Source organism: Musca autumnalis, unplaced genomic scaffold, assembly GCF_047663935.1.
Source record: "Musca autumnalis isolate F117 unplaced genomic scaffold, ASM4766393v1 scaffold_1, whole genome shotgun sequence".
NCBI classification, from domain to species: Eukaryota; Metazoa; Arthropoda; class Insecta; order Diptera; family Muscidae; genus Musca; species Musca autumnalis.
In genome coordinates this window covers 6,848,401-6,874,859 of record NW_027411644.1, presented here as the reverse complement: position 1 = coordinate 6,874,859, position 26,459 = coordinate 6,848,401, and the positions used below count along the sequence as shown (strand labels likewise).

The following is a 26,459-nucleotide window of genomic DNA, read 5'->3' as shown; positions in this document are numbered from 1 at the left end:
TTATCGTGCGCACAATTTTTCCGCACATTTTTGAACTATTTTGGGGGAGGTACCTAAAGGTGTGGACCGATATTGCTTATCTTCGAACTTAAACTAAGTTTGCACAAACTATTACGATGGCCACATTTTGGACCGACTCAGTAGATCCGTTCGACAGTTATCTTGCGCTCCAACCACTACACACGGTGTCATAGGGGTTTTTTGCACCTTTAAGGCTAGTTTCTCAGGAAGTGTGGACTTGCCCCTGATGAAACTTGTACCGTCGTATGGTTGCTACAACAAAAATTCGATTCGAGAGCAGATCCTAAACTGAACTTTTCGAAATTTTGTGTGGGAGGTACCCGAAGGGGTGGACCGATTGAGTCCATATTTGAACCTCATATTACTCTGGTAGAAAGTTTACGCTATACTAAGTATGGACCAAATCGGTCACTCCCTTCAAGAGTTAGCGTGCGCACAAACTCTCCGAACATTTTCGAAATTTTGTGGGGGAGGTATCGGAAGGAGTGGACCGATGTAGCTCATCTTCGAACTTAAATTAAGTTTGGGCAAAATATTACGAAAGCCATAATTTGAACCGAATCGGTTCATCCGTTCGAGAGTTATCGTGCGCTTCAGCCATCAGGACAGACAGACAGACGAACGGACATGGCTAGATCGACTCCAAATTGTCTGAAACACATTTCGTCCAAACATTTCGATGAGGCACATTTTCATCGTATCAAAGTGTATATACTCTCTTTAGCCTAAAGGCTGAGGGTATAAATATTTTTGGTCTATTAGTCTGGTCAAAATAGACATTGAAATAGCAAAAATTCCCACAGGGCTGAATTTTGGTGGAGAGCTGGGGTTTGCCATTAGAAGCAACGTCCTAAAAGTCCCCATCGATCCCATGTGTGCAAAAAAAGTTATTCGGGGTCAAAGGTCAAATTTTAATGGTTTTTAGGTTCTCGGATTTATTTTTTGAAAACGGTTGATCTAATCACAAAGTGACTAAAGTAAATATTGTAGACAGAAAAATTATCTACAAGTTTTATCTTTATAATTTTTTCCTAGAAGGAACCATTCTTGAGATACAGCTGTTCTAAAAAACACATGATTTTTATGCACTTATAAGGAAAATATGCACATATTCAGACGAACCGGCTAAAATAAGCGAAGTAATCGGGTCTGTCCCCCAAAAAAATATATATTTTCTTGAAGAGCGAAATTGTAGCTATCTTCTAAAAAAAATTCCAACAAAATCGGAGCAAGTTTAATAGAGTTATTCAATGTTAGAGTCATTTTATGCAAAAATAGCCCATTTAACCCACATGTATAATCGAAAGCCCAACGGGAACGACCCCAACGAAAACTCTCCGATTTGTTTCAAGTTTTGTCAGAAGGTAGGGTTTGTTGCGCTGATTACGGAAATATATAATTTTTAACGGTTGCGGATCCGGGTCGCCGGTTATTCGACCCGAAAGGCCAAATTTAAAAACCGGGTTAGATACGGTTCTACTGAACCGATTACTGCAAAGTGGATATCGTTTGAAAGCTTATGAAAGTATCTAACACATAGTGTCATTACTTTAACCGGTTCGCCTCATAATGTACTTACGCGGCTAATTTTTTATTTGACCTTTAGATCGCGATATCTCGAAAATGGTAAGTCTTTTTTAAAAATCATAAAGACCACTCTTGTAGACAATTATTAAATCTACAACTATTACTTTAGCCGGCTATTGCTAAGTCTTACCGTTTTTGAGAAAAATTAAAAAAAAACTGAATAATGCCTCCAAAAATGACCTTTGACCCCGAATAACTTGTTTTGCACACATGGGATCGATGGGGACTTTTATGACGTTGCTTCTAATGGCCAACCATAGCTGTCCACCAAAATTCAGCTTTGTGGGAATTTTTCTATTTCCCCCTTATACGCATGTCTATTTTGACCGGACTATATATTTTATTTCCTGGAGGGCATATACCGATAAAGTAGCCTACATATGGAAAAAGAACTACTGATATTTCCCCCTGATGCAAATTGCTATAGCGTGTGAGCTTGATAACGGGCCTACTACATAATATATAATGGGTTTTGTGTTGAGAACCGTATTTTCCTATTCGCAGGTTTTGCATTATTGCAAATTATATGGTGCTCTGGCGTATTAATTGTCCAGTTGGATTTTTATGCATACTTTGCAGCATGGGTCGCTTTGAAACCTTTTTTGCAAACGATTCACCAGCCCTTTAGTAATGTTGTCGACATTTTCTGAGTATTTCAGCCATGTAAAACTTCTCCACAAGCGGTGTCTTAGGACACGCCGTTCGTACTCGGAGATAAGCTGTGGGTCCCATATCATTGATATGAAAGAAGTCTCCCTTGTCCTTTCTGGGATGTTTGTAAAACAATTATTATATTATTGTTTAAGCTTGGTGTGATACGGTGCCAGAATCCACAAAGTTATTTCTTACAATAAGTTTATTTGTTCCACAAAGAAATTTTGATTTGTGGAAAGGTAATTCCCAGGGGTAGTGGTGCTATAGCCTTGGCTTACTTGTTGTTCCTACTTTTCCACTTCTTCTCTCTCCTTTTGTCTGAATATTTTTTGTGATGCTACTGGCCGCAATATCGCCCTAAATGCCACGTCGACACGTGATCTCACCATCACTGGTTATAGTTTTGTACCCATGTACTGATTTTACGGCAGTTTGGAAAGAAAGTGTCATCGCGCTTCAACATTTTTGAAAAAGGGGAAGTGCGAGAATGTTGGATTTTCCGTCCTGTGTTATAACGTACTTTTGCGCTACTTCAAGACTCTTGCGAGACTTGACTGTTGCTAGAAAATGTTTAGAATCGATATTTGCTCCCGGGTTTATCGAACGTCCAACACATTGGGTGAGTGTCTTTGGCCTATCACGATATGAAAGCAGAAGTGCCGCTTATGTTGAGATCTGTAAATAAGACTACAGCGGTCTAGCCGAATGATGTTTTAGAATGTAAACGTCGTACTATTTATTTATTGGGGCGCCAACGATTCACTTTGGACATTAATTTGAAGACTCGTCAACAGATCCGCACATCTGTCCGCGACTTCTTTTTTACCGTCAGCCTTTTGTTACCTCATCGAAGTAACGATTTTAGATCCAAACAATTTAGGGTCGATTTAGCCAGGTCCGTTCGTCTGTACCCACAAAAGTTCAAAGTGTTTCGCTAAAATGGTGCGAACGATAACTCTCATAATATTTCTCCCAGACATAGATGAGCATTCATAAAAATATTACTTCAGAGTCCGTTTTAGGACCGTTGTATAATGTAATTAATTATATTGACTAATGTTTATAACAGTATGATGTATGTATATGTATATAAATTGAAGAATAAATAAACAAACAAAAAAAACATAGATGAGCTTCGATCGATTCAATGTTTCAGGTATCTCCCACACGAAATTTCTATATTTGTGGCACAAGCACAGTTGAGGAACTCTTATCGAATCGTTATGAAATTTTTCGCAGTAGGTTGTGTACGACGGTACAGTTTTTCAGGGAAAATGGCCCAAAAGCCCTAAATTACTCTGTCTCCACAAACACAATTGAATGATGAGCACGAAAACATACGAATTGAGTATCCGATTTGGCCTTTTTCACACTTGAATCATATTCAAATCAGTCCAATCTTTCTGGTACGTCCCATCCAAAATTTCAAACTTGTTCGCAAGTGTCAGTTTAGATACATATCTAGGTCGTTTTGAAATTCGTACATAATTTTTAACGGAATTAAGCCCATACTGACGGAAATAATTTACTTAACTGTAAAAACCCTACGGGAACCAACTATAGCTTTTAAAGTAGTCCTCGATTCGAACTTCCACACTTATTCAGATCAATATGGTAGTGTTATTTCTAAAGCGTCTGAATGTATGGACTTAACCACTAAACAAAAGGGTAGTAACTCAAAATTTCTTATTTGTCAGTAGAGACAAAAAAAAAACTGTTGATACATTACTAGTAACTTTGAAGACATGAAGAATGGCATACTTGTATTTTTTGACGAAAGAGTAGGCGAAATAGTTGAAGATTTTTACAGATGGAGTTGAACACTATGTATCATTTTTCAATAAAAAGTGAAAATTTCAACATTTTGAGTGACTACCCTTTTGTTGAACAGGTGCGATATATCGTTATAATCAAGACCACAAAAACTACCACCGATAAAAATTTCAAAACAATCCTGGAACAGGCTTTGAATGTGTGCAGGAGGTAGTCAAATTGTGGGCCAATGTAGTCAATCATTGAACTTGATCTAAGTTTGGCAGAAATATTACGATGTACAAGGATGCTAAAAACATGTTAAGTTACACAAACCCCATTCTGGTGTAATTGTATGATACATGGTCACATTTTTAAACCAAATTTACTTTCTGTCTCAATCCTTCGTATAGAACATTATTGCAATATTTTGAATTCTTCAGAAAATAATCGAAGGGGTTATGATTTTGTTTCCAACTAACAAACCGCATTGTTCTCAATGCAATCGCCAAATATGAGTTTTTCTTAGAAGTTCACACATTTTGTTTGCGTTTTTTATTTATTATGTGAAAGACAAACAGGACAAACAAATCAAAAGACTAAGGCAACAAACGGTTCAAGCAGACAAGAAACAAATGTATGTCTTTGTTAAAAGCTCTCGCATAAGTTTCAACTTTATACATACATATCTTTTTTTATGATTTGAATATTTTTAATTAAGCCTTTTTTTCTTCAAAAAAAAATCAAAGCAATTCCAAGATAAACATCTGGAATTTATGGAGAATTTTTGTTATTCATTTCTTTAAAATTAAATGACCTGCGTCATGACGTGGTCATTAGGAAAAAAGGTTAAATTATTACAAAATTCTTAACTTAATTGAAAACAAAATTGATAGATGGATAAATGCTGTATCTTTTTTGACATTATGTCAAAGTGGTTTGTGTTGTTTTCCCTGCTAATGGATTTTCCATTGTAATTGACAAATTTAAAATTTAACGCCTGAAAAGCGTTTAACATTTATTTTGTATATTTTAACAATTTAATTGTCATATTTTGTCGTTTTTTATATCCACAAAAAAGTATAAAAATAAAGAAAAACATTCAATGCATGTTCAACGAAATTAAAAAGTAACGAAAATAGCCGACGTCCGTCAATTTATTATTTACACATTATATCACTTTTACTTTCATATGCAACTGGTTTCATATGAATAACATGGCAATATACTACAACAACAACAGCAATCAACTGTCTGTGGTAACCGCAACAAAAGTAACAACAAACCGACGAATATAAAAAATAAAAATAAATAAAGCAATCACAACAATAACAGCAACAACAATGAAGTATTTTTCACCTAAAATCTGTGAATGGCGTGAGCGTTTGATTAGTGTGTGTATGTGTGTGCTTGTGTGACATACCATTTATTTCTTGCAGTGTGCAACACAAAACCACCAACACCACTCACATAACAGACTTAAAGTGATTGTCAATCACTGTTTTTGGAAGATGTTTTCCGAAAAAAGCCATGCAAAACTCTTCCATTGTGACCACTGACTTCTACCAGACAGACCGACAGACCATTGATGCCAGTTATTTATCAAAATCTCATGAAGGAGGGTGCAATTAAAACTTGGCTATGAATGAATACCGCCGCCGCACACACTACAGAAACTAAACCACCAACACAGTTAATGAACTTTAATCGCATTGTCTCCGTCGTCGGTGGCAACGCCTGAAACACCAAAGTATTAATCACACAATTTAACCGCATTCAAATTCTAACGCCTTTTTGTGAGAGAACATGAGAGAGAAACTGTCATTCTCATTCTGAGCGATTCGTCGGCTTTTACAAATATTTCTCCCAATTGGAATTATCAACAATTTACTCAGCTGTTTTCAAAAATATTCACCTTTTCTCTTGCTTTTGGGTGGTGAGTTCAACTTCCCACACCCTCCCTCATTCTCAGTCAGTGCTCTCAACAATACTTTTAAGTTTAAGCTCAGCTTAAACCTGTTGCTGTTTATAAAAAATCGCCTTTAGTTATGTCTGCAGTGATTTTAATTGGCGCTGAGCTCTTGCGTGATTTTCATTTTTTTGTGTTCGGCCATAAAGTTTGGTTCATGGCAGTGTGGCCCATTGAGGAGTTTAAAAATCACATAAAATGTTTGCAACATTTTTCAGACTTAATAAAAAGTGCCACGGTTTTAAATAGTAGACTTTGGTATGTGGCTGTAGCATATCCTGGAAATGCCAGTTCATAATGGGTGTTCTAGGCCAATATGTCGATGGTCAACAAAAGTCATGACGTGGTCATGACCATCATGCAATCTGCCAGGTATACTCGTAAATGCTCATGTAATGTATTTCTCCTGTATTCGCCGACCAATAGTATCGCAAGGAGTAAACAAGTTTTCTTCATCCAAAATCCTACTGCTGCAGGATAGAGACAGCTAAAGATGTTGCGTTTTCTCACTTCTTCTTTGAAGACAGAAAAGACACGTGCTGTCGGTTCGAACATTCGGACGATCATGATCGCGATGACCTTAGAGTATTTGGACATTTTAGCGATATTTTTATAATTCTCGCGGGAAAGAAGCCGTAAAAATCGTGAATGTGTTTAAACTTTCAGAAACAATTTTCAAGGGTAGATATAAACGCAGAATATTCAAGATAAAGAGGAGATCGCCAATTTGACATATTGGAAATATACCAAAATATGAACCTATATTGATCATTTTCTTCGTGGACCTTTCTATCCGTTGAGAAACTGAAATACAATGTTACAGTCAGTACAGTAGACAAATCATTTAAAAGACTTCACATCGAACGGTATCGTAATACCTTCCAATCTGACAACCCGCAATACGTCTTCTACATGGGCTGTATTAAAACATGGATCTATACCAACAATTATTTATAGACATGTTTTATACCCATATCGAATACTAAACACAAAATTTCAATCATTTCGGTAGGAAAATGTGGAAAAAACCTTCAAAATACCGAAAATCGGGAGGGACGTTCTATGGGTGCTATATCAAAACGTGGACCTATACTAAAATTTTTCTGGGGACAGTTTTGTAGCTCCAAAGATGACTAACAAGCCAATTTCAGTCATTTAGGTGAGATATTCTGGCTAAAACCTCCAAAATACCAAAAATCAGAAGGTTCCCTTATATGGGGGCTATACCAAAACTTGGACTTATACAGACAATTTTCTGTGGGAAAGTTGTGTAGTCCCAAGGAATACTAAATGGCAAAAACCTTCAAAATACGTCGTGGATCGAATGTTGGCCCTGAGTCTCGATCTGGATGGTGTTTTTGCTGGGGCCGAGGTCAGTTTATCGGACTAAGAACTCTATACAACAGTAGTTCCAACGACTGTTGTCGCCAATGAACTGGCCTCGAACCCAGTGGGCACCACCAATCCTGTGGACCCAGGATCGTCTAGTGTCGGGGAGGACTGTTTATCGGCCGAAACCGATGAAAATAGTCTCCAGAAGAAGGAAGCCATTGAGGATGGAGTTTCCACCAAAGTCATGGCAATAAGGCTCCCACCACCTCGGACAGCACTGTAAATCGGCTGACTAAGGATAAGAGGGCTTATCGTAGGTCAATGTATTACCCTAAGAAGTGCATTGGCAGAGAACCCATCGACCATCCCGATGAGAAAGTTCAAATTGATCAAGATGAATCTCATGGTGGCGAAGAAGTTTGAAAAGAGATAACCTCACATACCCAAAAGAAATCCTGAAGTCACACCTAGATGACCGAGGAAGCTAAGCTGACTTCAACACCAACATTGACTCCTGTAGCCCACAAAAGGACAAAACAGAAGCGCTGTTTTTTTGACTCAGAGTCCTACAGACTTACCATACCTGACTTCGACGCCTTCTTCAAGGGGATACTCTGTCAATACACAGGCTGATCATCCCTTAATGGCGAAGGAGTTGTGTATAGCAAAGTGAATCAGCCCCATAGAAAACCATGGAAGCGGAGGTCTGGGAAGCTTGACTAAGGTCACCTGCTGCTGAAAATAAGGAATCTTTAGATTTCCTTGTCAACACAATAGATATTCTTTGTGAACTTTGAAAGATGTCTCAATTCTCGTGTATGAAGGAGTTACTCAGCAGAAGGGTAATTGGTACCATCGACCACCGTGGATCCTACACTCATACTGACAATACTCAGTAGACAAAACCCCAATCTACAGACTCGCTCTTGGAAACTCGTCAGCCACAGTCCGTAGAATGGGGGTCTTGTCATTAGGGTGTCAATAGATATCCAAGGACAGGAGTATCTGCGGACTTGTGAGGCCAAACTGCACTTAGGGTAGTAAAGGAGCGTAAGCAGCAGATAAACCTGCATCACTGCAAGGCGGCTACGGCTGAACTTCAATATGATGCAGATATATCTAGGACAATCTGGTCAGTCTCGCCAAAGCCAGCAAATGGGAAAGATATGTAACTGCTGACTATTGCATGCTGTGCTAAGATGAAGAAGGGATAGAGACAATCGAGCACCTATTATGTCGCTGTTCAATGCTTATGTCTAGAAGATTACGTACCACGGGTGAACACACTATCCAATCTCCAACAGCCTTCTGCAAAACTTAGCCGACAAGTCATCTCAGGCCTGGGATGGCTCCAACGGGTAGGAAACGTAAAAAATACCCACCGTACGTAAGCCTACATACCTTAATAACTCTAATCAAATTTCTAACCTTTATATATACTCTGTCTGTCCACTACAATTATCTTTTCCGTAATTTATCTTTCAGCATTCTAACAGGATGAACACAATGGACCATAAGGTGTCTGAGTGAGAAGCTGTCTATTACGACAGCTGCGCGTCCTTTAACCTAACCTATCCTTCAAAATACCAATAATCGGGATGTACCATTCTATGGGGGCTATATCAATACGTGGACCTATACTGGGACCTAAATTTCTGGGATAAAGAAGACTAAGTACCAAATTCCATCCATTTCGGTGAGAGAATGTCACTAAAACCTTCAAAATACCGAAAATCGGAAGTTATCGTTCTATGCGGGCTATATCAAAACCTGGACCAATGTGGCCTATTTTCAATACCAAATATCCTAGGAGTAGTAAAAATGTCTGTACCAAATTATAAAGCTCTATCCTAAATATTGCCAGCTGTATCTTGATTTCAACATATGAACGGACGGACACTTTTATATTGACTTATGCTGCTCAAGAATATCGTCACCACCTTCTTAGGAAGGCGAGTATATGGGATATTATCGATCAAATACGAAGGGGAATTAGTAGTGAAGCCTAAACCGCTGAAGTGCTTAGTTTTGAGACCCTCCATTACAGCAAAATCTGCAATATTATCCCATTTTCCGAAATGCAATTTCTTGAATAGCATCGTTGTTTTTGAACGTAGAAGCTTGAAATTGCCAGAGCATGTCTTTTAGCTTTATGTATCAGATTACGTCAAAAAACGAATTTCGATGTTCATGTCGGTTACGTCTTCGGGCATTTATGGGATGACAATGTTAATTATGTCCTCCATATTATGGTGGAGGGTATAAAAAACAATACGTGGACTGAACGATAACTATCTGGCCTAACAATGAAAATGCGAATATCTACCATCAAAAACGGTTTTATTGTTTTCTTAAGTAGTCTCCAGCATGATTTATACACTTTTCGTGCGCTCAAACCTATTGGAGAAGCACTTTTTCCACTCCGATTAAGACACCTCCAAAACATCGTGTTTGAAAACTTTCACAGCATCTTCTGGCGACATAAATCGCTGACCACGTTTTTTTCTTGATGTGCTGGAATCAAATGAAATCAATAGATCCCCAGTCAGGGCTGTACGAAGGATGACCCATCAATTCCACGTTTTGTCCGGTCAAACAGGCGCTGGTTTGAACTTCTTTTTCGAACTTATCAGGAGACTTCAGGCAAACAAACTATAGTGTACCACTCAGAATTAACCGTCCTATATTTCTCAAGCTGTATAGTCGCCACACGGTCAGTTTTTCTTAAGAAACATACTTTTAACATGATCAACCTTCGTTTGATTTGGTTCGCTTTCGAATACACAAACAGCCGATTCCTGTTTTGTTTCAGGCTTCTAAGCATAGATCTTAGATTCGTCGTCTGTGACGATCTTAGAAACGTCGTTTGAAGAACCGCGGCCTATTTTATGAACAATTTGTTTGAACCAATTGAACGTTATCCAATTTTGCTGGATCTAAAGAGAAAAATCCATTTTTGGGGCCAGGTGTTTATATAATATCAAATGTTAGTTGGTGGAAGAAATGCCCAAGGATGCCTCTATCTCACGGTATTTAACCTGGCGATCTCGCATTATCCATTCATGCACGGCATATTTTTTTTCTGGCACAACTACCTATTTTTGTCGACCCTCACGACCTTCGTTTTTGGCGAATGCCGACCACGTTTGAATTCAATAAACCATTTGTTCATAGTCCTATAGGATGGCCCTTTATCGACATACACAGATTTAATTTGATCGATACACTCTTGCGGTGATTATCCAAGTCGAAAGTTGTGACAAATTAATGGACGAAAATTTTCACAAGTTAATTCCATTTTTGTGCAAAGTATTTTTTTCAAGTCACTGTTAAAAACACATAACATGGTCGTACGACAAACTGTCCTGAGTAAGTCAAGGCTAAAAACTTTCAAACTTTCCAAAAAAAATTTCAATTTGTTTTAATTTTTACGCGTAGGTAGTAGGCCAGGTAGTTTTCGAGCATCCCTCGTACTGGATAATACATAGATCAAGCGATATAATTTGTAATCCTTCCAAAACTTGTGAAAGAGAATTCAGAACAACATCTCATTACAAATCTCCTTATTAGCCAATTATTTTTACAAGGGCATGTCGCCATAAATTAGTACAAAAAGTATTAATCTTTGGCTACTGAAGACTGTCGACTTTTATTGCCCCAAAAATTACTAATTTCTGGCGACATGCCCATGTTAAAATAGAAGATTTGTAAAACCGCTTCAGTCTCCACACTGTTTTAATTCTTCTAACGACTCTTCGTGGACATTGATCACCAAAAAAAACCGAATTTACTCTCTCAACTAAACAAAAGACACGATAAAACGTGGCTAGCCGTAACAACAAAGAAGTCTCCGAGAAACAACTTGAGGTGATTTAAGCCATGCCTATATTCAATTCACAGTGGTGAGTTGACACAAGCCAACGATAGAGAAAACTCATAATCGTACGGTTAACAAACCTGACTGCTACCAACTAACTTTAGTTGGTTATAGAGATTGTTTGGTAACGGGTGTTGAACGCGTAACATTAAAGTGGTAACGTTTAACGAAATAAAAGCTCTCTGGTTTTTTTAGTTAAGGAGACAGAAAAAAAAGAAAATAATAAAATAAAGTGTTCAATTTTTATGGATCCATAATAAAAAAATGATTATTGAAAGAAGAAAAAAATAAAACTATGAAAATTAATTTAATTAAAAAAAACGACAAGAGCACCTTCAAGTTGTGTGAATATTCAAGTGTTGTCACCACAAATATGCCCTCACTTTCATTTCGCATTTATTTGGAATTTTGCTGTTGTTTTATGCGATTACTTAATACTCTTAACTTGCATGACAACGGCTGCCAAAGAAACTTGCCTTGTCTTGTCGTGGCGTTGGTGTGTCTGTGATTTTTTTTTATGTGCAGCTGCCTGACTGCCAATTTTTTATGACAAAATTTCGCATAACTCCATGTTGAGGGAAAAATCCCAAAAAATGCATAGAGCTAAGTTTTTGAGTGTGGCGGCATTTATTCTTGGTTTTATTTTCTTTTCGAGTTACGAGTGACTGTTGTGTGTGTTTTTTTAGTTTTGGTCCACAGGAAAACCGGTTCTTCTTGTGACTTTTACAAATAGTCAAAGAGAGAATATCTATTTTGCTTATTAACATAAAAAATATGTATTTAAAATACAAAAAATGAATAGAATTAAAATGATTTGGTATTTGTGTTGATTTTGAGATTTCTAAAGAACATGAAATGATAATAAAGTTCAGTAAAAAAATGAAAGAAAAGAAAAAATAATTAACAGTGAAAACGAAAGACTTAAGCCACAAACTTGTTTTCTTTAATGCCAACCAAAGATTTATTGGCCAAACGGAGAAAAGATCTTGACAAGAATTGTGGATAAACAGGAAACTAGAAAACAATTTACATACAGCTAAGAGTGCACAAAAAAGGAATTCAACTATTGTTAATTTCATAAAAAAGAGTTATTCACAAAAGAACAATTACAAGAGGTTAATGAAAAAATTAATATGTAAATGGAGAAATCTTTTTTATTATGCTATATTAATTTCCATAAAAATTGTTAGATGGAACTAAAAGATATCTATCAGGTTGTGAATGAAATTAAGAAATAAATCATTTTTATATTTTTATACCACCAATCAAAATGTGTTAATCAATTACATTTAAATGAGGTCAAATCATAATATGCTGCTAATTTGTGGTGCTAAAAATAACACGCATAAATAATAGAATGCGGACAATTGCGGCAATTGTTTGTAGAAATCGGTCCATCATAAAATTTCATTTATAATAGAGGAACGACTTCGTCTGCAGGATGTCATGAGACATGCATATGGATATGTGCCAATATTTTAGGTAAAGGAGAGTATATCTACCCTGATTTTGGAAGCTCGAAATCTCGAAGCAATTACCGATTAATAAAAATGGATTTATCGCATCAAAAATCCATTCTAATTATATTACAATAGCGTTTTTTTAATACATCAGAGTAGTATCGTAGAAAATTTCAGCAACTCTCATAAGAATATACAAACAATCCTGCTAAGATTTGCTCTTAAGATTTTTTGGTATTGTTGGTAGCTTAAATTCTGGATAGCACAAACAAAATCCTAGATAACTCCAAAGTAGTTAATTCAGAGCCAATACAGTTCTAAATTGCTAACAACAACCATTTTTATAACATCAGACTTTAGGCTAAAGAGAGTATATACACTTTGATACGACCACAAATGTACCTCATCGAAGTAATGGTTTTGACCCCAAGTATGTTTGGACGGAATTCGTTTCTCATACGGATCAACCGATTCGAACCAAATTTTGCACATAGTAATATTTTGACCAAAATTTGGTTAAGTTCGAAGATAGGCCATATCGGACCACTTCTTCGGGTACTTCCGCCACAAAAGTTCAACATTTTTCTGTAAAGTGTTGTGAACGATAACTCTCGAAGGCAGCAATAGATTTGGTTCAAACTTTGCACATCGTAAAATTTCTGCCAGACTTAGATGAGGTTTAAATATGGACTCTATCGGTCCTTTCCTTCAGATACCTCCCACACAAAATTTCAAAAAAAGTGCAGTTTAAGACCTCTCCTCGAATAACTTTGATTTTTGTTGTAATAACTTGTATTCGCTGCCCATTAAAACGGTACAATTTATTTCAGGGGCAAGTCCATACGTCCTGAGAAAATAGCCCGAAACCTGTAAAAACCCCTATGACTCCAAGTATAGTGGCTGGAGCGCACGATAACTCTCGAACGGATTAGCCTATTGGATCCAAGATTTGGCCTTCAATACTTCAAAAATTAGCCATATCGGTTTTCTCCTTAGGTTACCTCTACCACAAAATTTCATAATTTTTGATTAAGTGCAGTTTACAATCTGTTGGAAGATCTTTTGGAAATTTAAACCGAAGGTACTCCTTATGTACCTGTTTACTGTTATATTACGTTTTTCTGCGTAAGTCCATGCATCCTGACTAGTGGCCCAAAACATCTAAATTATACGGTGACCAACTGAAGTGACTGGTGGGCCGCGATATCTATCGAAAAGAAATGACTCCCAAAAAATAAGTTACTTACAAATTGGTACCCCACCGCAACACTTTTGAGTTTTAATTCAACGTGCAGTGTGCCCAGACATTCATTTCGGGGAGAGCCACTAGACCAAATATTTCTTTTTGGAAAGAAACGTTTCAAAAAGTTTATGAAAATGATTCACTTTGTTACGTCCCTGATGTTCTCACAGTGTACCTATCTCTCTCTTCTAGATTGTCTCGATCAGGACCGTAATGTGTTTGGCTGAAATAAACAAACTAGTAACTTTAGGTTCATATTTCAATTTCAATTTTTATATTTTCATTAGGAAAGAAAAATTTTCAAATCGTACTTTATTCTTATCTATGGCTACGTATAAGAATTAAATATTTGTTTTACAAAATTATCAATCCCTAATGACAAAATGTATTGCTTTTCCCACATAAAACAATATTCTGATCATCTGTATAGTTATGGGAAATCAATGTTCATCTCAGAGACGTTTCTCAAACTTATGTTGATGTATTGAAGATTCCCTAAGTTTCTATATATAAATCACATTTGTAAAAAGATTTTTCAAAATCCAAATTTTCCTGAACACACCACTTATATGTTCCTTCATTAAAATATAAATTCAAAACTGAATTTGAAATCATAGCTGTATGTAATTTGTTTTCTTCACTATTTAATTTTTTTTATTTTATTGATTTTCCGAAATATTATTTCCAGCATCATGTGGCCTTTAATCAAATAATTTATATGCAAAGTAATACAAAAAAATATTGAATCACACGGTTTCGGCTGTTCGATTTCCAAATTGTAATTAAATTTCGTAAGAAAATCAAAAATAAATACTCGACAAAGAAGTGAACAAAAAAAACAAAGAAGAAAAACATCGCATTTAAACTTCCTCGTTATCTAACATCAAACGAAGGGAGAGAAAAAGCCAAAAACAAAAATCAAATCAAATTAAATTAATAAAATTGTACAATAAAAACTACAACCAACAACCCAACAATAAAGTGGAAATTCGTTTGGGAAAAACAACAACAACAAATAGAGTGGCAAACAAACAAAAACCTTTAAATCAAATTTACGAAAATGTTAACAAGTAAACGAAGAAAATCTCCAGCTTTGAGAGCGACAGCAGCAGCATCTTCAACTTCATGTCTAATGGCTGCCTTAATTTGTGGCTTGGTTTTTTTGTGTGCTGGCATTCAAACTCAGGCAGCACCAGCCGATAGTAATTCAATGGATGATGCAAATGTAATGCCTAATGTGAATTCGTTCATGGTGGCAGCAGCAACAACAATGCCAAATGATGCTGCCGTTACCGATCCATCATCGTTGACTGCAACAAATGCAGATGTTGGTGATGTTACAGCAACAACCATGATGCCAACGATGATGGTTGCTGAATTGCAAAATAACAACAACAACATCCATCAACACAACGATCATCATGAAAACACCAACACCAGCTCTGACAGCAGCAGCACCACCAACATGAATAGCTCCGAGATGGATGTTGAGGCTAAGGCGATACAAACAACAACAACAATGAATCTTTCAGCAGCAAACAATGCTAGTTCAATGACTCCATTTGAAATAACAACAGATTCGTCAGCGACATCAACATCATCTTCAACAACAACCACAACAACACTGCCATCCTCATCCACAACCATGTCCGCTGTTTCTTTGGATTTATCGTCGTCGTCATCGCCATCATCATCATCGCCACTGCCACCAACAATTACAACCACAGCATCCGCAGACACTTTAACTAAAACTGAGTCAAATTCTGGTAAGTTTCCTTTTTTTACCCTCCCCACCCTGCCTTTGCATTTTTGGGGTTTTCCATTTACATGTCCATTGTTGTTGTTGTTCTGCCTAGCAAAACAATAGATTTGTAATTTTATTCTTTAGTGGTGTTTTTTGTAAAATGTTTTCTTGTGCATAGCTTTTGTATGTCAGGGAACAGTGGGTAGTATCAAGGCAAAAACATATTTTAATGATTTTAAGAAGTCACTGCATGTATGCTTAAAGATTGACAAATATGAGCTGCGAAAATTAAATAGTTTTTCAGAGATATGTTAGGATACTTCCAGTAAGGAGTGAAATTTTATAATAACCTTTCCTAAAATATAACCACCATCTTCTTATTGATCGGTGAATAATGTCAGTTAATTGTTGTGGCTAAAAAATTGAATCCTACAAACATTTGTGAAAATCAGCTCGGATTTAGTTATACCTGTGTCAAAATCTGAGCAGATTTCAATAAATTTATGTATTGGACAATATCGCTCTACAAGCCGATCTATAGGCCACATTTATTGTCCGATCGACGAAGACGAATGGGGAATGCTACAAAAATTTGTGAAAATCGTCCCAAATTTTATTATAGGAACATAGGGCTCAAAATACCTTTGACAAAACGTTTGAGCCAAACATCAAATCTGGATTAGAGAATTCTCATCTTACCACCTACATTACGCTGGGGTATATTTTTGAGACTGTCGAAAATGTGATGTTGCCTGTTCTGGGAATCGAACTCGGGCACTCCTTGCGCCGAAATGTTTATCGTATACGCAACCATTCCCATAGGAATGTAAGTTATTATCTCTGTTTTCAAATAGTTTATTTTGAGCTGGTTTAAAAATAAGTATTGTCAAGTCCTTTAATGGCGATTATTTTTTTAACATTTCCTCTGTCCAATATGTCTAGATATCTTCCCCACTGTTTCTCTTGGTTTTTTCCAAAATACCTTTCTATTTTTTGAATACCTAAAAACAATTACTGACACACACTCATGCAACTTCAAAACAATCCAATTAGTTTTCCGCTTCTTCTTCTTTTTCTTCTTGAACAAAAACCAAAATCCAATAGAATTTATGTTTGCATTGGATATTTCATCCATCATAAATACATTTTCTATAGAATGGTATTCGTTTTCTATTTTTTCGGACTTCTTCGGTTTTAGTTTGTTGCCTCTTCACGCTAATCATATTCAACAAATGAGGGTCGTTCCAACGTCATTAGAAGTGGAACAATAATGAAAAATCTCAAAAACAATAAAGTAATGGCATGGCTGCATGTGAAACTAACAAAACGAAGATGATTACAGCGAATCGAAATTGGTAGATTGTTGCATGAAAGTAGAAAAAATGGAAATTTAAAAGTTCTTTCACAATGCTTCGCTTTGTTTTGTAAAAAATAGTTTTTCGATTAAAGATTAATTACTACTTATGGAACATTATTTTTTTCAATTTGGGAGGCGTTCTACATCCAATTCTTTAATATTATTAACAATAAACATTTCCGTTTATTTAATAGGCTTTACCTTAAAAATTGTAGGTGAATCTTCAAGAACCCCCTTTGAAAACCTTAATTAGAATTATGAACAGGAAAAAAAACCTTAATTAGAATTATGAACAGGTTTTTTATTAAGAAATTTTAAAGAAATAAAGTACCAACCTCATTAATTAAAAAAAACTTGAATCGATAATATTCAAAAGATTTTGAATGAATCAGGTATTCTTCTTCATAAGAAATGACTCATCGTTTTAATTTTTATAATAATAATTCGGCATAATTAGAAAGATCAATAAATACTAAGTAAGATCAAAGAGCGTAGAGAAAACTTGATGCAGCTTACAATTAAAATAACCAGGAAGCTGTCACAAAAAGAAGATGTATTTTTAAGAAAAGTATATATATTCTTTTAATTCTATTTTGTTGTTATTTCCTGTAATTTAACGCCTAAATACAAACATTTTGACAAAAAATTCTTCAGTATCTGACTTTCATGGGGAAGTTCATTGTACAGCACCGCGCTTTTTTATATTTTTTTTGAGGTATGTTGAACTTTTTGAAACAAAAAGAGTTTCTTATTACACACTCCTTTATTAGTCACGATAAATTTGGTCTAAAACCAGTTAAAGAACGAACTTATTAGGTATTTATATTGATATCGATCTTATTTTAGAAGCCATTATTTTCGATTGTTGTGACTATTTAAATTGGTCATCGTAGGGTTTTTCACAGCTTTCTGACCATTATGCCTGGAAGCATGGAATTGCCCATGAAAAACATTTTATCGCTGTAAACAGGACCACATGGAGTAATTCTGTACAAAATTCGGAACAAGTGTCGTTTAGGGGCACCTCTCGGATCCCCCCGGAAAATTATATATCGTTGTATTCAGGATGCCAAGGGCTGTCTACTGTAAAAATTTCAGCCCGATCCGAGAAGTGCCCCTAAACAACCTAAAGGTGTGAAAGTACGAAATTTCCGAAATGTCAAGACCCATATCTCGGGAAGTATGGACTTCCCCCCGGAAAATTATATATCGTTGTATTCAGGATGCCAAGGGCTACCTACTTTAAAAATTTCAGCCCGATCCGAGAGGTGCCCCTAAACGACATTTAAGCCCAAAATTCTAACAGCCTTTAAACTGCGCTTAAGCGAGGGAGGTTTATGTGAGAGAGGTTTTAGAAGTTGTTCTCCGATAAGGAATTTTTTGGACGTTTGGTAGGCATTTTACGATGTTCAATGTTTCGGTCAAATCCCAAATACAGTTGAACCTCGATTGTCCTTAAACCTCCATTATCCGGGAAAGGAAAACACAGAATTTTTTGTTCATTTTACACCGATAAACAGCGAAAATCTTTATGATCCGGGATTATAACTCATTCGACCAAATTTCAGTGGACCAAAACAATGCGCAAATGAATTGTTTTAGAACAGTTTTAATCTTTTGAACGCATGTTTTTTTTTATTAAAAGTATATGAGAAACATTGTTACTCCATTATCCGGGAAAATCGATTATGCGTAATGCTTCCGCAAGTACTCACTTACTTAGCTGGCCCATTACAGAACATTTTTTCTATAGGCCGAACTAAGAAAATATCTCCATTTCTCTCTGTTTATTGCTGCTCTCTCTGGAATACCGCGCCTTGTCATCTCTTCATCCACTTGTTTGCGCCATCTATTCTTTGGCCTGCCAATTCTGCGTGCACCGCCAAGCGGCTCATATTTATACGCCTTTTTACAACACAACTGATGTCGTTTGTTGTTTTTACGGCGGTGCGGAGGTAGACGAAGTCTTTTACTAATTCCTTGTCTCCTTGTCTGCATCCTCTTTTGGTACAATATTCTTCGGAGAGGTTCTTTCCTATTTTAACTCAGGATCTCGTGTCAGTTAAAGTCATTTTACAAAGCCGAATAAGCTTTGCGGGGATACCAAATTCAGACATGGCCTGGAATACCTTTGAACGTAGTGGGCTGTCGAAGGCTGCTTTATAATCGACACAAGGTGGTAGGTATCGATCTGCATCTCTTGGATCTTCTCCAGGATTTGCCGCAGGGTAAATATCTGGTCAATGGAGGACTTGCCAGGTCTTAAGGCGCATTGGCCCAATTATCTCGTTGACCATAGGCTTTAGTCGTTCGCACAATATCCCTGACACGATCTTGTAGGCAATCGGGAGTAGACTTATGCCCCTATAGTTAGAGCATACAGTCTTGTCCCCTTTCTTATGGACGGGGCACAGGATAATCAGGTTCCAATCGTCGGGTACTCGTTCTTCCTGCCAGATGGTGCTAACTAGCTGATGAATACACCTTATCAGCGTGTCGCCTCCGGTTTTGAACAGCTCGGCTGGTAAGCCATCGGCTCCTGCTGCCTTATTATTCTTCAGCCGGTTTATTGCTGTCTTTACCTCATCTTGGCTGGGCGGTATACATTCAATACCATCTTCTGCGATTGGATCTGTGGTATCTTCGTCGTCTTCGCTGGATACCAACAGTTTGGAAAAATGTTCTTTCCATATCCTTAGCACACTATCTGTATCAGTTACCAGATTACCTTGCTGGTCTTTACAGGAGGATGTGCCCGTTCCAAAGCCATCAGTTTGATGTTTCACTCTTTGGTAGAATTTTCAGATTTCATTCTGTCTCCTGTACATCTCGATTTTTTCACACCGCTTTTCCATCTCTCTCTTTTTCCTGCGGAAAAGACGTTTCTCCTCTCTCCTTTTCTCCCGATATCTCTCTCGTGCGCTACGCGTTGCTACGGATTGTAAAGTAGCCCTATATGTCGCATTTTTCTCTTCGGTAGCAGCACGACACTCCTGATCATACCATGGATTCCTTGGTGGAAGTCTCTGGTATCCAAGTATGGATTTTGCGGCTGTTTGCATGGAGTGGGCAATACTTTGTCATTGCGCTGATATATTATCGGGATGAGGAGTGCTTTGATTAAGCAATTGGGCTAGTTGAGTGGAATATTCTGTGGCTATCTGTTGTGATTGCAGCTTACCGATGTCTAACTTTCGCGTTGTGTCTGTTCGTACTGGTCCGATGTTGCAACTAGGTAGTTGTTCCTATGTTTGCTCCTCGGAACGAGCGCACATCCAACACGCTAGATGAATGTCTTCCATCTATCACAACGTGATCAATATGATTTCTTCTTTTCTGATCTGGAGACAGCCAGGTGCCCTTATGGATGTCGAGATGTTTAAATCTGGTGCTGCTAACTACCATGTTTTCGTATGTTATCGTGCTTATTAGGGTGGTTTTAAATAAATCAATGCCGGATTTTGTTATGCTCCCCCTAAAGTGTTTAGTTTTATTACATTTTAAGATTGCCAAAGTTTGAGCACGGAATATGTTAACACGTTCCACTGCGGCCTCAAAGTTTCCATAGTAATTTGTATGGGGCCAAAGATGAATTTTCACGAAATTGACCTGAAGACCACATTTATTGCCCAATCGATGATATGTTTTTACCATTTTAAATTTTGTTTAAATTTTGTGTGGGAGGTACCTGAATCGATAAAATCAATATTCCCTTACAAAAGTTCAAAACTTTTTCTTTAAATGTTGGGCACGATAACTCTTGAACCATAACCATATTTACTTTCTATCAGACATTAATTAGGCTCGAATATGGATTATATTGGTCCACTACATCGGCTATATCCCCACAAAATTTCAAAAATGTTAGCTAAAATATTGCTATAGTTATCGAAGGTAGTAACCGATTTGGTGAAAACTTTTCACAAAAAAAAAAAAACGAAATGTATATCAGGATGGAATATGGACTATATCGGTCCACTCCTTCAGGTACCTCCTACACAACATTTCCTATTATGACGGTAGAGTTTTTTTTTCGGGGCAAGTCCATACTTCCTGAAAAAAGGACTAAAATCAGCACCAATTAAATGACTGATGAACACGGTATACGATTTCACCGAAACTTTTCACATTGCAAAATTTCTTTCAAATGTACTTCAACTTCTCAGAGGATCTATATCGGACAACACGATATTGCTTGGAAACCGCAGCTGCTATCGAAATGGAACTAAAGAAACTGTTTTAGCTATCTACAGGATTGGCCTTTATGATATTTTCGTAGGTTTTACCGTTATTGAGATATAGAAGTTCAAATTGGGTCAATGTATCGCTTGAAAACGGTAAGTTTTATGGAAATGCGACTAGAGAAAATCTTATAGCTGTGAAAATTCTCTACAAGATTGGCTTTCGTAATTTTTTTATAGGTTGTACAATTTTTGAGATATATAAGTTTATGTTGGGAAATTGCAGTCATGACATTGTTTTATAGGGAGACGATACAGTCAATGCATTGTCCAAATTTGAACTTCTATATCTCAATAACGGTAGAACCTACGAAAATTTCATAAGGGCCAATCTTATAGAGAATTTTCATAGCTAAAACATTTTCTTTTGTTTCATTTCGATAGCACTTGTGGTTTCCAAGCAAAATCGTAAAAAATCTAAAAAACTTCTAAAAATGTCAACTTAAATCGCGATTTTTTTAAAAAGCGCTTCGGCGATTTTTTTTTGTTTTTTGATTTTTCTCATATATGAACATTTCAGAATATGCAAAAACTTCTCAGGTGTAAGCACCTTCCATTTAAAATTGTTTCAAGAGCACTGCGATATTTAGATCCACTTTTATTATGCTAGCCCATTCCATTAGGTACCTACTCCGCAAAAATTATACACTTTTATTAGCAAAAGTTAAGAAATCGTTAAGATGAATACCAACAAAAACCTCGATATTTTTGTCGACACGTTCATAGGTCCAAACAAGGCCACAAATAATTCCTAAATACATAATTTTTCCGGCAAAAGGATACCGACTGTGTAGCCGATATTAGATCTGTTCATAGATGTTTGAATTCTATTATCTATTATTATTACCCTTTATGTATAATCTTGAGTGAAAACGAAGGGTTCTCAATATTGCACAGTAAATGTTATTTATATAGACAAATTTTGTTAAGCATATTTTTTAATAATTATTGTTTTATATACGTTTGACCCTGAGATTCACTATAAGACAGGGATGTTTTTAAACCCACATTCATATCTTGACATATTGCTTACAATTAATTTACACATCAAATTGAAATACATTGACTCTAAAGTTCATTCATTTGCATAAGAAATTATTAAAAAAAAATAAGCAAAAAAGTTGTAGCAATTCAATGTTAAAACGTTGGGAGTATGTTTCCGTATACAAGAAACACCTACACAGGTGAACAATTATAAACACATTTAATTTCCATAAATGTGTAAATTAATTATATGCAAATCTGTTTATAAAAGAAATACTTTTTTGTATATGAAACAATTTTCTCTGTTAACAATGGTCCATGGAAAAAATGGTAACAGTTTTGGAACTCTTTTAAATGAGTGATTACGGCTTATAAACATAATAAATTTGACTTCTGTACCAAGTTTAAAAATTATATATGTTTTTAAACATTTGATTTATGGATATACATATGTGTATATTTTTCGGATAATTACATTTGAATATAACATTTGACTTTATTGAACTCTTGTGTGCACATACCCATCGTAGGTTGCTGCTGGGTGTAATTAACCTGAAAGTAGTTCAAGATCTCCACTCCACAGCAAACTAAAAACAAAAAATAAACCTTTTAACAGCCATGGTTATTAGTCATAAACTAGAGTAAACACATTTCAAAATTAATTTTGCAAAACAAAGTCGCACTCAGACAAAATAATTGAAATCATTTCATATTGCAACTCAACTAAAGTGGCCTACAAACAAATACCAGGTTTTTAATGATTTGTAATAATTTCAAAGCCATTACTTGTTGTTCGAAATGTAAGGCATATACAGGCAGATTTAATTTGCATTTGAAGTTCAAAGTTAATGTTCAATTAAATCTTAATGTGTGTGTGAGTGTGCTTACCACACTTTTATTAACCAGAGATTTTTATTTTGTTTTTCTTAAGAACATTTAATTTAAATGTGTGAATGATGCCGGTTGCCGGTGATTATTGTGTGCCATTACAACCAACTAAGACAAGTCTCGTTCAAAGCAACTTAAATTATTTTTTTTTTTTATATTTAATATTATTTTTTTATTTTTATAGTCACGCGGAGTAAGTGATATTCATATTTGTTACTTTGGCCTTTGGATTGCATTTTGTGGTTGATAGCTGCTCATAAAAACTAGCAACAAATGACCACAAACTTGTTTCATGAAGACAATCAGCATTCGGTTCACTAATGTGGGCTTTACCAATCAAATGGAATGATTATAAATCTGATTTCTTATTCTAAATGTGCAAAAAAGCGAACGAGATTGATGATACTGTCATAAAATTAAATAGTTAGAGGAGCAAGGAAATCAATCTATGAGCGAGTGACAGCATCATTTTCATTTTAATACTGAGGAAATATTAGCATAGCACATATCCGTATAACTTGCATAAATCTTGTCAACTTAATAACATAATATAACGTGCTACATAATAGTTAAGATATTTAAATATATACATTTTTAAAATATGTTAACTCTAGAGCAATGCCGTTCTTTGGTATTGTTGAAGTTACGAAGTTTTTCGGCAATCCACACACACGCGACCCACGACATTGCTCTAGAGGTGTCTCGAATTTGCACATATTTCTCCAATTCGTTTATTATACATTAGATTTAAAATGCTTACAACGTATTTGTTCAAACCTCTCTCAGTGTACCTGTGGTTAAGGTGGTTATTAGAATGCGTCATTAATTGCTTTAGTTTTTAAAAGAAACTCAAAAGTATGGCTTTAATTGTTATTGAACTTTAAAGCCATTCACTTGAAATATTTTTATTTTGTATATACAATATGTATGTATAATGTACATATCGCCGCCATAATTGTATAGAAATAAATATCTATGTCTATTTACCCATAACTTATATGCCAGACAGACATTGTTCTATGTTAATAAACTCAAAGCGGATTTACTTTAAATGGAGAACGAACGAAAAAACCAAACGCTCCACCACAAAGTAAACAGCTTAGCCAAAGTCAATCAACAAGTAGCAAAAAAAGTTCGCTTTAATTGTTAAATACCCCGTTAATTATTTCCAATTGAATGGAAATGAATAATTTTTGTTATGCCATTTAGGTTATGAAGGCAATGTTTAATTTTAGTATTTTATTAAAATTAGGAAATTTGCAAAGTGTATAAAATTATTGGCATCATTTTTATGTTCTTCTTCATACTTCTAAACAAATTAGAAATAGTAATAAATAATAAATTTCAATCTAACGAAATAATGCCAAGTTAACAAAGTCCGTGGACAAAAATCGAAAAATTTATGGCAACAAATTTGATTGTGATTGAAATTAATATTCTATAAACACATGAAATTTTTAATATCCAGTATTATAATAATTGTTCCAGAAACATCCCAAGCGGGACAAGGGAGACTTCTCTCATATCAATGAGTGCACCCCGATTCACATTAGCTCAATGATATGGAACCTACAGTTTATCGCCAAGTCCGAACGGCGTGTCCTAAGACACCACTTGTAGAGAAGTCTTAAACCTAATATCCAGTATTAGTTTTGTCAATTTACAGCGGTAATAAGCCAATTTAAGTCGAAGAAGTTGAAATTTGTATGTGGTTCATTAAAAACATAAAATACATCCGCAAAGCATTCGAAGTTTCAGAGTGAAATTATAAAAAATTGAAGAGTGAAATGCATAATAACTTTGCAAAAAATGGAATATAATTTTTCACAACTTTCGAACAAAACAAAATCAAGGTCGTGAGGGTCGTTCAAAAACAGCCCTTGTGCCAAAAAAGGCTATTGTCGATTTGAGCGAAGAAATTGTGAATAAATCGACACCTCCAAATAATAGTATGCTAAGTCTAAAAAGTAAGTTTTGCAGGACAAGCTCTCAAAGTTTGGAAATTTTTTTGAACTTCAGTACTATGCTAAGTCAATATTTGCTTATAACTTCTGTTCGGATTGACCGATCATTACGAAAATTAGACAGAATTTAAGTTAAAGGACGTTCGACACCTCCAAATAATAGTTTGCTAATTCTGAAAAGCGAGTTTTGCAGGACAAGCTCTAAAAGTTTGGAAATTTCTTTGACCTTCAGTACTATGCTAAGTAAATATTTGTTTATAACTTCTGTTCGGATTGTCCGATCATTACCAAAATTTGACAGAATTTAAGTTAAAGGACGTTAAATATAAAAATGTAAAGAACTTGAAAACATGCTAAGTCGACTTAGCATACTATTGTTTGGAGGCGTCGAAATACGATTGCGGTGCTTCAAACGACGCACAATGGCTCAAGAAACGATTTTCCTGCCCAAAAATCAAAATTTTGTATTGTCACAGACATTTAGTTTCTATATGGGATTCGATAATAAACACATTGAAACTAAGGAAACCAAAAATTAGGTCAAAAAAATATAGGAAGTTGTGGCCGTCGAAAATTTTCCAACTTTTGGGAAATACGTAATTTTTGCAAAGAAGCAGCTATTTCTCGGAAACTATAACAGGCATTGTGTAGTAGGGTTTTGTCCTGTCAGATCCAGTTCGGATTTTATGGCCTCATCTAAACCGGGCTAAATCTACACTTTTTTACATTTATCAGGCCTTTATCTCAGAAACGAATAGGATTTTGGCCTTGCTGTCTTTAGCAATATTGTAGCCCTAAACTAGTAGAACTTATCTTTTGAAAAAGAAAAACTCCATCTAGGGCATAAAAATCTATAAAATATAGAAAATTTTACATAATTGCTAAGATGCTGATCAGTATCGGCTAAACTATTGGGAGTTGAACCAAGTAACCTTTTCGTAAATCTTCCAAATAAAGTTCTCAACAATTCTTTAGAACATTCTGAAACTCTAAAATACTTACTTCATGTTGTTTCAGCGGTATTTTGCATCATATCTTTTACAACACGTATTTCAAACACAGTTCACACCAACAGTTTATTCTCGCATTTCGGATTTCACTACATTATTGACATTTTTATTAAATCGTTGTTGAAAAATGTACTGAAAACAACGGCACAGAGACATTTTACAACAACGACATGTTCTGAAGAGTTGTATATTACATTCCAGGGAATATTTTTCCAAAAGAAAATATTCAGAAAAAATTAACGGTTTTCGAGATACGGTGCGAAATGTATAAAAAATGTGGAATTTTTGCATATATTTTGAAATTTGAGGCAATAAATGTAGTTTTTCGAGTTCATTGTTTCTCGAAATATTTTATTCTTGTTCTTATCTACAAATT

At 35.7% G+C, this 26,459-nt stretch overlaps 1 protein-coding gene across 7 annotated transcripts in view; it reads left to right on the top strand.

The window, feature by feature from the left end:
- The window catches only part of sas (stranded at second transmembrane protein), a 123,441-nt gene that overhangs the window by 35,420 nt on the left and 61,562 nt on the right, over window positions 1-26,459 (top strand). For 3 of the 7 annotated variants that reach the window (XM_073963025.1, XM_073962986.1, XM_073963018.1), the window contains exon 2: window positions 14,584-15,661. In XM_073963025.1, coding sequence (XP_073819126.1) covers window positions 14,956-15,661 — 706 coding nt within the window. In that variant the 5' untranslated portion in view covers window positions 14,584-14,955. Of the gene's footprint in view, window positions 1-11,172; window positions 11,349-13,090; window positions 13,686-13,733; window positions 15,662-26,459 lie in introns of those variants that run through there. The other 4 variants (XM_073963002.1, XM_073962978.1, XM_073963008.1 and 1 more) reach the window with 3 other exon arrangements.